Source organism: Cebus imitator, unplaced genomic scaffold (genome assembly GCF_001604975.1).
Source record: "Cebus imitator isolate Cc_AM_T3 unplaced genomic scaffold, Cebus_imitator-1.0 Scaffold20, whole genome shotgun sequence".
NCBI lineage: Eukaryota > Metazoa > Chordata > Mammalia > Primates > Cebidae > Cebus > Cebus imitator.
This window is the reverse complement of record NW_016107335.1, coordinates 8,334,835-8,350,321: the sequence shown is the minus strand read 5'-3', so window position 1 is coordinate 8,350,321 and position 15,487 is coordinate 8,334,835. Positions and strand designations below refer to the sequence as shown.

The window sequence follows — 15,487 nt, the reverse complement described above, 5'->3', positions numbered from 1 at the left end:
AAAGCTGCTATTAGAGTTTGGTCAAGACAACCCTCTCTCATCACCATCACCCCCACCACTGATTTCTTACTGGTTGGTAGACTAGAGTTTCTAGAACATACCCACACCTGCCTTCTGAGGCTCTTCTGAGGCTGAAAGAGTGAGAGCTATGCAGAGACATCTATCCCTCTTCCTGAAATGTCATGGGAGACATCTTCCCTGGTGCTTAGTAATAAAAGAGAGAAAACAGCATATTCAAGGTAATTAAAAATAAACTTTAATAAATGATATGCTCTGCCAGTTAGTCACTGAATGGATCACATTTGGTCAAATGCTTGTGTTTTCTATGATGACATTAATTAAGCTAATAGAGTTAAAACAATAACATCAAAATTTACAAAATTATCTCCCATCTGAATGAAAATGCAAATGAGTCTAACTTTTACTTCAGCAGCTCTGGAGTTTCAAGTCTGTTCACTTAGAAACAAAATGGCCTTGATTAACTTATACAACTATTTACCACTTCCCTCAAACTCAACATAAACATAAGACATTGCCAACTAGAATACCAATAGGATTCTCTTTGGGAAATTACACAATTATTTTAACTTTCACATAGAAGAAAAAATGCCTGAGAATAACAAGGTGAATATAAAAATGAAGACTGAGGTGAAAATTGGCTCCCATATTGTAGTCAAAGCCACTGTAATCAAATCAATGTTTTATTTACACAGGAGTAGAAAAGTAGAAGACATGAACAGAAATGAAAATTCTGACACAAATCTTGAGTGTGAATGAGAACTGAATGTATGATAAATGTTGCATTTTTAGTCCAATGGGAAATTGATCACTTATTTAATAAATGGTTGTGGCACAAAGGCTATTTTAACTATACACCAAATAACTCTGTGCTCTGCTTTGAGACACTTTTCTGAATCTGTTAGCAAGAGAAACACTGAAGCTTTCCCAGATGTCTGCTGTGTCTGGGGGATATGGGGGATGGCTTCAGAGCAGGAGGCCGCAGGTTGGGGTGTCTGGCTGTTGAGCATCTCCAACAGTGGACGAGGGTCCAGCTAGACCTGAGGCTGTGCCCTGTGATTTCTGATCATCTCCCAGCACTGTCCCCACCAGCTGCACTTTCCACCCCTCCTGGGAAAAAGTAGCTAAAGACCCCCTGCCACGCTGCTTGAAGAAAGACAAAGAGGAATATGTTGGGGAGCAGTTTTCTTGTTGCCTTTTATTATCTTTCCATATGTCAGTCAACTCCCCAGGAGCATCTCAGACTTGAAGAAGCCAGAGTGCACCCAAAGCACATCAGTCTCCTCTTGCAGGCAGGCAGCTCCCTAACCGAGGCCTGAGCCAGGCTGACATCCTACTCCCTTCTCATCCTGTCCAGTATCACTTCTTGTAAGCCCCTTCTATAGGAACAGCCTTCCGGGAAAACATCATGGGCTTCAGAGTTCTCCCAAAAACTAGGCAGGCTGCCTTGCAAGATGTTTAAGTCACTCCACTGTTTCCTTTGCAGCCCCACTTTCTTCCCTGCCTCCTTGCATTCAACCCCCAAAAATACCTTGCTAGGGAACCCGTTTGCACATGCAGACACTCACCCCATCCACATGCTCCCTTTATCCAAGGGAGAAGGGAAAGGTTACAGTTCAAGAGTGAATAAAAGAGCTGCTCCTCCTGCCTCCATTCCTGTTCCTGCTTGCTCTCCTCCCAGCCCAGTCTCCCACCCTCCCCATGTCCCAGCACCACTGCCATGTTCCACCCACATGCACCTTAAACGGGCACCTTAAACCATCATGGTGGGGGAGAGATGAGATGTCATCTAGTCAACAGCTCACACGGAGTTGATGCACCAAATGTGACTGCATGACTCCAATGCCCAGAAGCTGTGGAAGTTACACAGGAGAAAAAGACATAAGCCCTCAAGAAGCTTTAGTTCTATCAGGGTACAGACAAGTACCCCATGAAAGGCAATGCCAATGAGATGGAAGGTCCAATAGGAAGGCAGTGTGCTGTTGGGGCACAAAGGAGGGAAGACCCAGATATTCCAGAAGAAGGAATGAAGGAACTGGGATGTGATCTGTGCACGTTGGACCCTGTCCTCCAGCCCCACACCCCTCTTCCTATGCCAGATGTCATGATCTGGAGACTGGGAAGCGCTCCACAGGATGGAAAGAGAAACAGAGGGCTGCACACAGGGTACAGGGGCTGATGGTGTCCTTGGCTCAAGTCCAGCACAGGCTCAAAGGTAAGGGCTTCCCAAAATGCATCTGTGGGCTTCCTCAGATTCCTTCTGGATCTGGGACAGCCCTTCCAGCCACGACTCCTCACCAGGCCTGTCCTCAGAGCCTTGTCCCTGGTTTACTTGCCTTTCCTGTACTTCTTTGAGCAGAAAGTTTTGCTGGGTATACTGATAAGCCTTGTTGCTGTAATAATGGCCTTCACTTTCCCATAGGATGGCTTCAACTTTCTCCATGAGCTCCTGCAGTTGGGCCTCCTGCTCCTCCCCCTGCGCCCTGTTGTTGAAGCTGCAATGGCGCCGTGCAAGAGTCACATCCAGCCTGGCGAGGGCCTCATTGTCGGTCTCTCGCACATAGTCTTCTAGGGAGTCACCAGCCAGGTCTTCTTTCCGGGTGAACACCAGGATGGTGTGAGCCAGGACCCCCACTCCAAAGACCTCCTGCAGGCGCCTGACTGCCTGCTGATCCTCATCTGTGAACCGGCCCAGCTGTGTCACCAGGAGCACAGCGTGGGGCCCTGGGGAGGATAGGACAATGGTTTGGCAGATAGCGGCTGACACCTCTGGCAGGACCTGGGGAGACAGAATGTTGGGTGTGTCAATCACCTCAAGCTGCTTCCCAGCCCACTCTCGGCTCCCTTTCTGGAATGTCTTGGTCACAGGTCCAGTGCTGAGTTTAGACTCAAAGACATTCCTGCCGAGGATGCTGTTTCCTGTTGCACTTTTCCCAGTTCCTGTTTTCCCCACAAGAATGAGCCTCAGTCTCCTTGGGGTCTTCTGTTCTTTCTCCCTCAGACCTAGAAGTATTCAAAGAAAGCAGAGGGAACTGGGGTTAGGGTCCGTGTACCCCCACTTGTCCTCACCAGGAGCCCCTGGGTATACCCTCAGACCACAGAGGCAGATTGTCAAAGACCAACATCTGCCCTGAAACCAGCCCTGGGCCCCCATTCTGGGCCCACATCCTTGAAAGTGGGGCTGAACTTTCTCTCCCAGCAAAGAGCAGAGCCAAGAGAGAAGGGTGAGACTTCACCAATAAGACACCAAGAAACCCAATACCAGGATTTTTAGATGTGACTGGGGCAGAAGTCAGGAAGGGAATTCCTTTCTCCTGGCCTTGCAGGCCCCAAGACCCAGAGCATATAAAGAAGTAACAAGTAACAGGTGGTTTCCCAGGCTAGTCCCCACGGATGACACTGATGTATCTCAGATGATGGAGCATGAAGCCTGCATGGCAGCACGGGTGCGGTCATCTCCTGAATCTCCTGGGCACCAACAGGCCTTGCTGTGGCCTGCCTGCCACTCTTGGCTCTGACACACACACCAATTCTAACTGAGTGACAGTGGCTCCCATCCAGCTTCCCCAAAGTAGTTGAAAAGGAATTTGAATGAATGGGCAAGAGTCTGTGCAGTCGACCTTCATCCCCTCCCACCAAGCCCGGATCAGAGCCAGAGGAGACAGGAGCCCCCATCTGAGCAGCCTGGAGCTAGCACACACTGCTGGACTTTACTAAAGCCAAATGCATCACTTGAGCTCTGGAGAGGAGTCTTAAAGGGATAACTAACCCTGACTGCTGTAACTAAAGGTCAAACAGGTGTTAGCACAGGTACGAGTAATTTCCCTAAATAGTAGACTAATATGGCTTTTTCCAGATGGCTCAAGCCATTTAAGTTCGTAAAATAAAAGGTCATTCATATTAAAATACATAATGAATCACAAATAATTTCTTCGGCCAGGAAAGGGCTGGGTTTCCAGCATTTCTAAATCCTGCCCCCCCCAGAATGGATGATGAAGTTGAGCCCACAAAAGTGAAGCGCCTGACCCTGTGCAACAGCTTTTGGGAAAGGGATGCCCTCGATAAGGCTGAACCCAGATCTGAGACCTGCTTGTTCACATGGTGCTTTCAACGTTACAACCATGACAGCTCCACTTCGGAGTCAGCCAGACACCCATGCAGGGTCTGTTGGAATCCAAGCCTCGGTCCAGGGTCACTTATTTTTGTCACACCCACTGTCAGCACATCTTCCTGAGGAGTGACATCCACCATGTGAAAGCCTTTCTTTTGGGACTGGCAAGGTGATGTAGTCATTGGTGCTGTCTCTCACCTCCTTTTATCTACCATACCTATCCAGGGGTCTTTTTCCTTATTTTTGGCTGGTGATAAGGAGGGCCCTACCCCAAAGGCCTCTGATGGTGGCTGAGGTGGGTAAATTTCTGTGACTGGGGGATGTCAGCTTCCTCCCTCCAAACACACCATGGTGAGGGTGCTGTATCCCACCCATACCCCTCATGTTTCCCACCTGCTCCTCTCTCCTCATTCACTTTACCTCCTGATGGCTCCAGCGTAGAATCCTGGGACAGCTCTCCTTGGGGGCTCTCCTGGGGAATTTGTTCGTATTCCTCTTCCTCCATCTATGAAAAAAAATCATGTGCTCTACTGACTTTCCAAATGAATTTCAACAGCCACCTGCCTTTCACCTTTCTCTTGCCAGAGGAAAGTTGTTTGCATTAGTTTAGGGTTGGGGTGGGACTGAGTGAGGCAAGGGAAGAAGGAGTCTGAGACAGTCTCTGCTGGCTTTAGAGAGCCTATTTCTTTAGGGACCTTATCCCCCGTGCCCTTCATTGTGATCTTCATCATGAGGTTAAGAGATTTTACAGAAAAAGGTGCAACTGGCTGGGATATGAGGAATGGGTGAAATTTGGATAGACATAGGGTCTGGAACTGTTCTGGGAGGAGGGAGAGGGGGAGTAGGGGGAGAGAAAGGGGAGCAGGAGGGGGAGGGGGAAGGAGGGAGAGAAGGGGGAGGAGGAGGGGGAGGAGGAGGAGGGGGAAGAGGAGGAGGAGGAGGAGGAGGGAGAGAAGGGGGAGGAGAAGCAGGAGGAGGAGGAAGGGGAGCACAGAAGCAGGTATGGTTCTGATTCCGTTGTGTCCTGGGAGCAGCAGGAAGGTCTAGTGTGCCTGGAGGGTTTGAATGAGTAGGATGTTGTTAGAAGAGGCCACTTGGTGGGCACTGGGGCCAGACTTTGGAGAAGGCTGTGCAGTGAGGGTTACAGGGGACTGGGATTGCAGGAGCTGAGCTGGGAAGGAAGCCAGAGGTCTCAGGGAAGATGCAGCCACCAGTTAGCTCTGCCTGGGCCTCAGCATCCCATCAGTATGAATGTTGGGACTGAGCTGGATGCCTGTGAAGGTCTCTTACCCTATTAAGGTCCCAGCACACTGCACAACATTTTTTAGAGCAACTCTTAGTCCTCTTTGCAAATTAGGGCTGCGTCATTTCCAACCAGGAACTCCTGTCCCCTTCCCATGACAGCAATGTGTCCTGGCTTCATGGACGAACACAGTTCTCTATGTCAAAATCTCATAAGGTTGTCTCTGCTCGATTTTCTCTGTGGGACTAGGAGGAAGTTGTATTCCCCATGACTGTTTTTCCAGATCATGTAGGACATTCATAACCAGATGAAACAGATCCAGATGAAGCCTCTGGGGTGTGGGGAAACCTAAGCCCAGGGGACCCTGATAGACATGTTTTTCTCATTGTCACATTGTTGGATGTTTGTTCTACGCTTCACCTGGCAAACACTCCAGTCCTCCCCAGATCCCAGGAGTGTATATGTGGATGTTGCTTTATGATTGGTAAAGGTCAATTTTGCAGTGCTGGGCTGGGGATGGAGGGAGTCCAGGAAGGTCTGGTGACTTTCTAGGAAGAGAGAAGAAGCAGGCGGGAGGACAGCCTTCCTCAGACCTCAACAGCCAGATTCTGGAAGGAGTCCAGTATTTCACCTACCAAAGGGAGTTCAGTTCTTCCTAACTGGTGACCTCTCAATCTCTTTGTCCCTGGCTTCCTTACATCCCTGGTGGAAACTGAGGCAGCACTTTACCAATGTAATCTCATTCCTCCTTTAGAGAGAAAGGGCAGGCAGCTTAACAGGAAACAACAGCAGGGTGGGACTAGGCTGTGGCGTGCAGGAACGTGCACTGTGCCCTCGAAGGGCCCAGGGGGAACGGGTCTGCACTCAAGGCACCTCTCACCTCCTCCTAGACCCTGCCCAGAAAGGCACCTCCCACACTGGCCACACTGTGCTTTTTTGTCTCTGACACAGAAGATGAAACAGATAGTGCCACCCTTGTCATGCTGTTCTGGAAGAAAGCAAAACTCAGAGAGGCCAAACATTAAGCAGTGAGTCTGTCGCAGGGCAAAATGTTCTCCAGACTTGTTGGTCACAACTCTTTTTATCACATCACAAACCCACATGCACCACAACACACACACAAACATACACAACACACACACATGCACAAAACACATGTACCACTCACACACATGCAGGTGAACACATAAACACATACACACACAAACACAAATATACATACACAACACACACACATACACAACACAAACATCACAGACACACCACCACTCATACACATCCATGTAAACACATACAAACACGTAAACACACATATACAACACAAACACCCACACATACACCTCCAAACATGACACACAAATACTCAGACTTATCCCTGCACCAACCCACAGGCAAGAGAAAGGGCCACGTTTCTTGTCTCCCGGCCAAGCACTCTCACAGAGGAGGCAGAGAAAAGCATCCACGGTGTATCAACACATGGAGGACACAGCCGATATTTGCTTACCTTTTCAGCAAAACGTGATTGGAGAGCTGGGCTGGAGACCTGCCCTTTAAAGAGCAGTGTCTGCTGGATATGGAGGAACAGGAAGTGGGCGGGAGCACAGGCCCTCCTGAGCCAGAGGAGTCTGCTGTTGTGCTTTGCAGCCTCGGAAGGAGAAAAAGGAAGGAGACCAGGGTAGGATTATTTTTATCCTGAGCCAGGATAACTAGAATTCAAAGCTTAAAAAGCAGCAGATGATTCAGAAAGATTTGTGTCAGGAGGAGTGACTTTCTCCTGATCTCTCTTTTCTGAACTCCACCACCTCCCCAGGGAACGTCTATGCCTCAGTATTGCAGCAAACAGTCACTGTCTCTTTTCTTCCCCAGCCTGTCCTTCCTTTAATAGTTTCTCTCAGGACAAGGTCTAATACTCATTATCTCTAAGGCAGGAATCATTGGTAATTCCAATTGTTACATCTTCTAGAAGATCTGCACTGTAAGACGAGGGAAAACACAAAAGAATGTCTAAAATGTAAGATTAAAGAGAGCACTTGTTATGTGGAAAGTACAGTATTTTAAACACAGGCTAAGGGAGAAAAAAACCTCAGCATCCTCAAAAACATGTCAGGTCTTAACTGACAGATCTGATCATTGTGGCTAAAGGGAAGCCATTGAAGGAAGAAGTTGAGAACATAGGAGCATAGGTGATGATATTGTCACCACACGATTTAAAAATGCTAAGATTCCCTTAAAAAATTCCACTCAATCTACTATAGTAGTTCTAATTTTCTTTTGTTCTATTCTGGTTGATAGTCATGGTGTATTTACTAAAATGTTTACATAGTATGTGTGTGTGTGTATATATATGTATACATATATATATACTCTAATGTTCTGCTTAAATTATTGTGTAACACTCTGACATAATTGTGTGTGTGTGTGTGTGTGTGTGTGTGTTTGAGACAGAGTCTTATTCTGTCACCAAAGCTGGAGTGTAACGGTGCGATCACAGTTCACTGCAACCTCCTCCTCCTTCAAAAGATTCTCATGCCTCAGCCTCCCAAGTAGCTGGAATTATAGGCATCGCCATCACACCCAGCTAATTTTTTGTATTTTTAGTAGAGACAGGGTTTTATCATGTTGGCCAGGCTGGTCTCAAACTCCTGACCTCAAGTGATCTGCCCAGTTTGGCCTCCCAAAGTGCTGGGACTATGGGTGTGAGCCACTGCACCTGGCCTAACATGATTAATTCTTAAAAGTCGTGTGTTGATCTTTACTATTTCTTCCATTGCCTAAGAAGTTAGCATGTTATTACTACACCTATAATTGAAATTAACCATCTCTTTTGAATTTTAATCATTTCCATCTTCTGCAAGTTAACCCTGGAGAGTTGTCCAGAGCTGTGGTTGACTGAACAAGCCAGAGATCAATCTTCTCAGTGTTCAGCCATGAGATTTGTAAAGTGTTTGCTACTGCAAGGTAATCTGGCCTAACCTGATTGATACAGCATATAAATCTGATGTTGATTCTTTGGTTTGTTTTTTAATATTTGTTTTTGTTTTTGGCTGACTCTCACTTTTGGTGATTTCTTTTCTGGAGTTACATTCACAGTCTTTGATTGTGAGCTTAAGTATGGAAATCACTGGGATTGAAATCAAGGTGGCTTTACTCCAGAGAGGATTTGTGTACATTTTATCAGGAACTGACAAGGGGGTGCTGGTAATACTGAACTGAGACCGCTTCAACTCCATTTTCAGATTTCCAGCTTATTCCAGAAATTCCTCAATCTACAACTCACTTTACAACTGATTCTAAATTTAGGCTCCAGAGAGTATGGCAGAGAGCTTCCTTTGCTCTGGGGGCAGCCAATCTTCCCTTTGAGTTTATGGCTCTACTCCCATTTCAGTTTAAGATATATTTATTTATTTATTTGGTTATTTAAACAATTTTTGCCCATATGCTGTTATCCCTCACTTCCTGCAAGCCAAATAATGTAGTCTGTTGTTTTGTTGAGGGAGGATCTCTCTATGCTATTGTCTTAAACACAGCATATCTACCAAGGATGTAATTCACAATTTCTGTCACGGTCTTGTTTCTTTTCTTTTTTTTTTTTTTTGAGACGGAGTTTCACTCTTGTTACCCAGGCTGGAGTGCAATGGCGCGATCTCAGCTCACCGCAACCGCCACCTCCTGGGTTCAGGCAATTCTCCTGCCTCAGCCTCCTGAGTAGCTGGGATTACAGGCACACACCACCATGCCCAGCTAATTTTTTTTTGTATTTTTAGTAGAGACGGGGTTTCACCATGTTAACCAAGATGGTCTCGATCTCTTGACTTTGTGATCCACCCGCCTCGGCCTCCCAAAGTGCTGGGATTACAGGCTTGAGCCACCGCGCCCGGCCGGTCTTGCTTCTTAAACTGCATCCTCTGTTGAGAACCTGGCCCCAAACTAGCTGCAAGGGAGGCTGGGGTGAACAAGGTGCACGTGGAAGTTTGATGAACACTAATGGTGTTGGACACACCATCCAACTCAGAGGTTTTGGAAGAAACCGTTAGTTATGGCCAAAGAAGCAGCTGAAAGAAAACCTGCATGATTTCTTTTTTAAAAAAATTATAATTTAAGTTCTGGGATACATGTGCAGATGGTGCAGGATTGTTACATAAGTAAATACATGCCATGGTGGTTTGCTGCATCCATCCCCCTGTCATCTACATTAGGTATTTCTCCTAATGTTATCCCTCCCCAATCTCCCCACCCCCTGCTATCCCTCCCTGAGCTCTCCCACCCCCCAACAGGCCCAGGTGTGTAATGTTCCCCTTCCTGTGTCCATGTGTTCTTATTGTTCAACAGCTACTTATGAGTGAGAACATGGGGTGTTTAGTTTTCTGTTCCTATGTTCATTTGCTGAGGATAATAGTTTCCAGCTTCATCCATGTCCCTGAAAAGGACATAAACTCATTCTTTTTTATGGCTGCATAGTATTCATGGTGTATATGGGCCACATTTTCTTTATCCATTCTATCATTGATGGACATCTGAGTTAGTTCCAAGTCTTTGCCATTGTGAACAGTGCTGCAATAAACATACGTGTGCATGTGTCTTCATAATAGAACAGTTTATAATTCTTTGGATATATACTCAGTAATGAGATTGCTGGGTCAAATGGTATTTCTAGTTCTAGATCCGTGAGGAATAGCCACATTGTCTTCCACAGTGGTTGAACTAATTTACACTCCCACCAACAGTGTAAAAGCATTCCTATTTCTCCACATCCTCATCGGCATCTGTTGTTTTCTGACTTTTTAATGATGGTCATTCTAACTGGCATGAGAGAATATCTTATTGTGGTTTTGATTCGCATTTCTCTAATGACGAGTGAGGATGAGCTTTTTTTTAAATATGTTTGCTGATCACATGAATGTTTTCTTTTGAAAAGTGTCTGTTCATATTCTTCACCCACTTTTTGATGGGGTTATTGTTTTCTTTTGTAAATTTGTTTAAGTTCCTTGTAGATTCTGGATATTAGACTTTGTCAGATAGATATATTGCAAAAATTTTCTCCCATTTTGTAGGTTTCCTGTTCAATCTGATGATAGTTTCTTTTGCTGTGCAGAAGCCCTTTAGTTTAATTAGATTCCATTTGTCAATTTTGGCTTTTGTTGCAATTGCTTTTGATGTTTTAGTCATGAAGTCTTTGTCCATGCCTATGTCCTGAATGCTATTGCCTAGGTTTTCTTCTAGGGTTTTTATGGTTTCAGGTTTTACATTTAAATCTTTAATCCATCTTGAGTTAATTTTTGTATAAGGTGTAAGGAAGGGGTCCAGTTTCAGTTTTTTGCATATGGCTAGCCGGTTTTCCTAGCACCATTTATTAAATAGGGAATCCTTTCCCCATTGCTTGTTTTTGTCAGGTTTGTTGAAGATTAGATGGTTGTATATGTGTGGTGTTATTTCTGAGGCCTCTGTTCTGTTCCATTGGTCTATATATCCGTTTTGGTAGTAGTACTGTGCTGCTTCAGTTAATGTAGTCTTGTAGTATAGTTTGAAGTCAGGTAGGGTAATTCCTCCAGCTTTGTTCTTTTGTTTAGGATTGTTTTGGCTTGAGGACAATTTTTTGATTCCATATGAAATTTAAAGTAGTTTTTTCTACTTTTGTGAAGAAAGTCAATGGTAGCTTAATGGAAATAGCATTGAATTTATAAATTACTTTGGACAGTATGGCCATTTTCATGATATTAATTCTTTCTATCCATGAGCATGGAATATTTTTCCGTTTGTGTCCTCTCTTATTTCCACGAGCAGTGGTTTGTAGTTTTCCTTGAAGAGGTCCTTCACATCTCTTGTAACTTGTATTCCTTGATATTTAATTTTCTTTGTAGCAATTGTGAATGGAAGTTTACTTATGATTTGGCTTTCTGCTTGTATATTATTAGTGTATAAGAATGCTGGTAATTTTTGCACAGTGATTTTGTATCCTGAGATTTTGCTTAAGTTGTTTATTAGCTTAAGGGTTTTTTTTTTTTTTTTTTTTTTTTTTTTTTTGAGACAGAGTTTCGCTCTTGGAGTGCAATGGCGTGATCTCGGCTCACCGCAACCTCCGCCTCCTGGGTTCAGGCAATTCTCCTGCCTCAGCCTCCCGAGTAGCTGGGATTACAGGCACGCACCACCATGCCCAGCTAATTTTTGTATTTTTAGTAGAGACGGGGTTTCACCATGTTGACCAGGATGGTCTTGATCTCTTGACCTCGTGATCCACCCGCCTCGGCCTCCCACAGTGCTGGGATTACTGGCTTGAGCCACCGCGCCCGGCCTAGCTTAAGGATTTTTAGGTTGAGATGAGGGGTTTTCTAAATATACAATTATGTCATCTGCAAACAGAGACAATTTGACTTCCTCTCTTCCTATTTGAATATCCTTTATTTGTTTCTCTGGCCTGATTGCTCTGGCCAGAACTTCCAATACTATGTTGAATAGGAGTGGTGAGAGAGGGCATCCTTGCCTTGTGCTGGTTTTCAAAGAGAATGCTTCCAGCTCTTGCCCATTCAGTATAATATTGGCTGTGGGTTTGTTATAAATAGCTCTTATTATTTTGAGATATGTTCCGTCAATACCTAGTTCACTGAGAGTTTTTAGCATGAAGGGGTGTTGAGTTTTATTGAAGGCCTTCTCTGCATCTATTGAGATAATCAAAGGTTTTTGACATTGGTTCTGTTTATGTGATGGATTACATTTATTGATTTGCATATGTTGAACCATCAGCCTTGCATCCCAGGGATGAAGCTGATTTGATCGTGGTGGATAAGCTTTTTGATATGCTGCTGGATTCAGTTTGCCAGTATTTTATTAGGATGATGAACAACAATGTTCATCAGTGATATGGGCCTGAAATGTGTGTGTGTGTGTGTGTGTGTGTGTGTGTGTGTGTGTGCGCGCTTCTGTCAAGTTTTGGAATCAGGATTATTCTGGTCTCATAAAATGAGTTAGGGAGGAATCCCTCTTTTTCTATTGTTTAGAATAGTTTCAGAGGAAATGGTAACAACTCCTCTTTGTACCTCTGATAGAGTTCAGCTGTGAATCCTTCTAGTCCTGGGCCTTTTTTTGTTCGTATGCTTTTAATTACTGCATCAATTTCAGAACTTCTTATTGGTTTATTCAGGGATTTGACTTCTTCCTGGTTTAGTCTTGGGAGGATGTATGTGTCCAGGAATTTATCCATTTCTAGTTTATTTGTATACAGGTGTTTATAGTAGTTTCTGATGGTAGTTTGTATTTCTGTGGGATCAGTGGTGATATCCCCTTTATCATTTTTTACTGTGTCTATTCTATTATTCTCTTTTCTTTTTCATTACTCAGGCTAGTGGTCTGTCTGTTTTGTTAATTTCTTCCAAAAGCCAGCTCCTGGATTCATTGATTTTTTTGAAGGGTTTTTCATGTCTCTATCTCCTTCAGTTCTGCTCTGATCTTAGTTATTTCTTCTCTTCTGCTAGCTTTTGAATTTGTTTGCTCTTGCTTCTCTAGTTATTTTAATTGTGTTGTTAGAGTCTTGATTTTAGATCTTTCCCACTTTCTGATGCGGGCATTTAGTGCTATAAATTTCCCTCCAAACACTGCTTTAACTGTGTTCCAGAGATTCTGGCATGTTGTCTTTGTTTTCATTGTTTTCAAAGAATTTCTTTATTTCTGCCTTAATGTCGTTATTTACCCAGTAGTCATTCAGGATCAGGTTGTTCAATTTCCATGTAGTTGTGCAGTTTTGAGTGAGTTTCTTAACCCTGAGTTCTAATGTGATTTCACTGTGGTCAGAGATACTGTTTGTTATGATTTCTATTTTTTTTTTGCATATGCTGAGGAGTGTTTTACTTCTAATTATGTGGTCGCTTTTAAAATAAGTGCTATAGGGTGCTGAGAAGAATGTATATTCTGTCGAATTGGGGTTGAAAATTCTTTAGATGTCTATTAGTCCTGCTTGGTCCAGAGCTGAGTTCAGGTCTTGGATATCCGTGTTAATTTTCTGTCTTGTTGATTTGTCTAATATTTACAGTGGGGTGTTAAAGTCTCCCAGTATTATTGTGTGGGAGTCTAAGTGCCTTTGTAGTCTCTAAGAACTTACTTTGTGAATCTGGGTGCTCCTGTATTGGGTGCATATTTAGGACAATTAGGTCTTCTTGTTGCATCGATCCCTTTACCATTATGTAATGCCCTTCTTTGTCTCTTTTGATTTCGTTGGTTTTAAAGTCTGTTTTATCAGAGACTAGAATTACACCCCCTGCTTTTTTTTTTGTTTTCCATTTGCTTGGCATATATTCCTTCATCTCTTTATTTTGAGCCTATGTGTATCTTTGCACATAAGATGGGTGTCCTGAATACAGCACACAGATGGGTCTTGACTCTTTATTCAATTTTCCGGTCTGTATCTTTTAATTGTGGCATTTAGCCCATTTACATTGTTATATGTGAATTTGATTTGTCATCATGATGCCAGCTGATTATTTGGCACATTAGTTGGTGCAGTTTCTTCATAGTGTCATTGGTTTTTATATTTCAGTGTGTTTTTGCAGTGGCTGGTACTACCTTCTCCTTTCCATATTTTGTGCTTCCTTCAGGAGCTCTTGTAGGTCAGGCCTAGTGGTGACAAAATCCCTCAACATTTGCTTGTCTGTAAAGGATTTTATTTCTCCTTAATTTACAAAGCTTAGTTTGGATGGATATGAAATTCTGAGTTGAAAATTCTTTTCCTTAAGAATGTTGAATATTGGCTCTTACTCTCTTCTGGCTTGTAGGGTTTCTGAGGAGAGATCCACTTTTAGTCTGATGGGCTTCCACTTCTAGGTAACCTGACCTTTCTCTCTGACTGCCCTTAACATTTTTTCCTTCATTTTAACCTTGGATAATCCAATGATTTGATGATTATGTGTCTTGGGGTTGCTCTTGTCGAGGAGTATCTTAGTGATGTCCTCCATATTTTGGGAATCTGAATGTTGGCCTGTCTTGCTAGGTTAGGGAAGTTTTCCTGGATAATATCCTGAAGTGTGTTTTCCAACTTGGTTTCATTCTCCTCGTCACTTTCAGGAACCCCAATCAATCCTAGGCTGGATCTTTTCAGATAACTCCATATTTCTTGGAGGCTTTGTTTGTTTCTGTTCAATCTTTTTTCTCTAATCTTGTCTTCACTCCTTATTTCAGTAAATTGATCTTCAGTCTCTGATATCCTTTCTTTTGCTTGATAGATTCAGTTAATCAATACCTTTTTAACTGAGTGTTTTTATACAAACGATGCCATATCACCATCTATGAAGATGATCAAATGATTTTGTTCCTTACTTTTATTAATATGATTAATTATATTGTTAGATCCTCTAATATTAATTTATATTTTCATTACCAGAATGAACTTTCTTCATCATGGTGTATGAGTTTTTAATACATTGTTGAATTTTATTTCTAATATCTTTAATTTTTTTCATTGATACTTATAAGTTAAATTGACTACATTTTATTTGATGTGCATTGTTCATCTGGTTTGCATATCAGAGCTATAACCACTAGTGAAGGCAATAAGCTGTATCTTGAAAATCAGAAGTAGCATATACACACTTGGGGAAATAGCTGTACATTCAAGTACACAGCTATATTTTATCACTCACACCCCAAATAGATAGAAACTTACAATGAATTTTTTAAAAACATATATTTTAATTTCCTACATGCCTCTCCTGCCTGTAGGGTCTCCAGTACTTCAAGTCATCTTGAAGTCTTACAAGATCTTTGATTCACTGGCAAGGGATCTCAAGTAACATTGCATCAGCTCAAGGAACTATCAAGAACTGTAAAGGGTCTCAGATTTTACACTATATGTAAGCTAACAAGTTAGCCTACTGACAGTTTCATAAGTACTAGCAGAAGATATGAGACTTCTAGGACAAAGCCAAAGATAGTTTATTACTCACAGAAATAGTCATAGATGCCAAGGTGGGTTTATATAGGAGTAGACTTCCCCAATAACTTCAAAATTTATTGGAAGGTCTGAGTTATTCATGCTTACCTAAGTACATTCATGTAAATTAATAAATATCTGCGATATAGATGGATTCTACTTAAATGTGATGCTTCATTCATAGAAATACACTCTACTTAAA

The 15,487-nt window shown here is 43.0% G+C and overlaps 1 protein-coding gene across 3 annotated transcripts; it reads right to left on the bottom strand.

The window, feature by feature from the left end:
• Positions 1–233: 233 nt before the first annotated feature.
• Positions 234–7,315, bottom strand: GIMAP6 (GTPase, IMAP family member 6). Of its 3 annotated transcripts, none has more exons than XM_017520661.2 (3): positions 6,877–7,298; positions 4,523–4,634; positions 234–3,021 (listed from the first exon to the last, which is right to left on the bottom strand). In XM_017520661.2, the coding sequence occupies exons 2-3, from the start codon at positions 4,632–4,634 to the stop codon at positions 2,228–2,230; spliced, it is 906 nt and encodes a 301-aa protein (XP_017376150.1). In that variant the 5' UTR covers positions 6,877–7,298; the 3' UTR covers positions 234–2,227. The 3 variants fall into 3 exon arrangements, with proteins under 3 accessions (XP_017376150.1, XP_017376161.1, XP_017376169.1); XM_017520672.2 differs by having other exon boundaries at positions 4,550–4,634; positions 6,877–7,296; XM_017520680.2 differs by having other exon boundaries at positions 2,543–2,797; positions 4,550–4,634; positions 6,877–7,315.
• Positions 7,316–15,487: the final 8,172 nt, after the last annotated feature.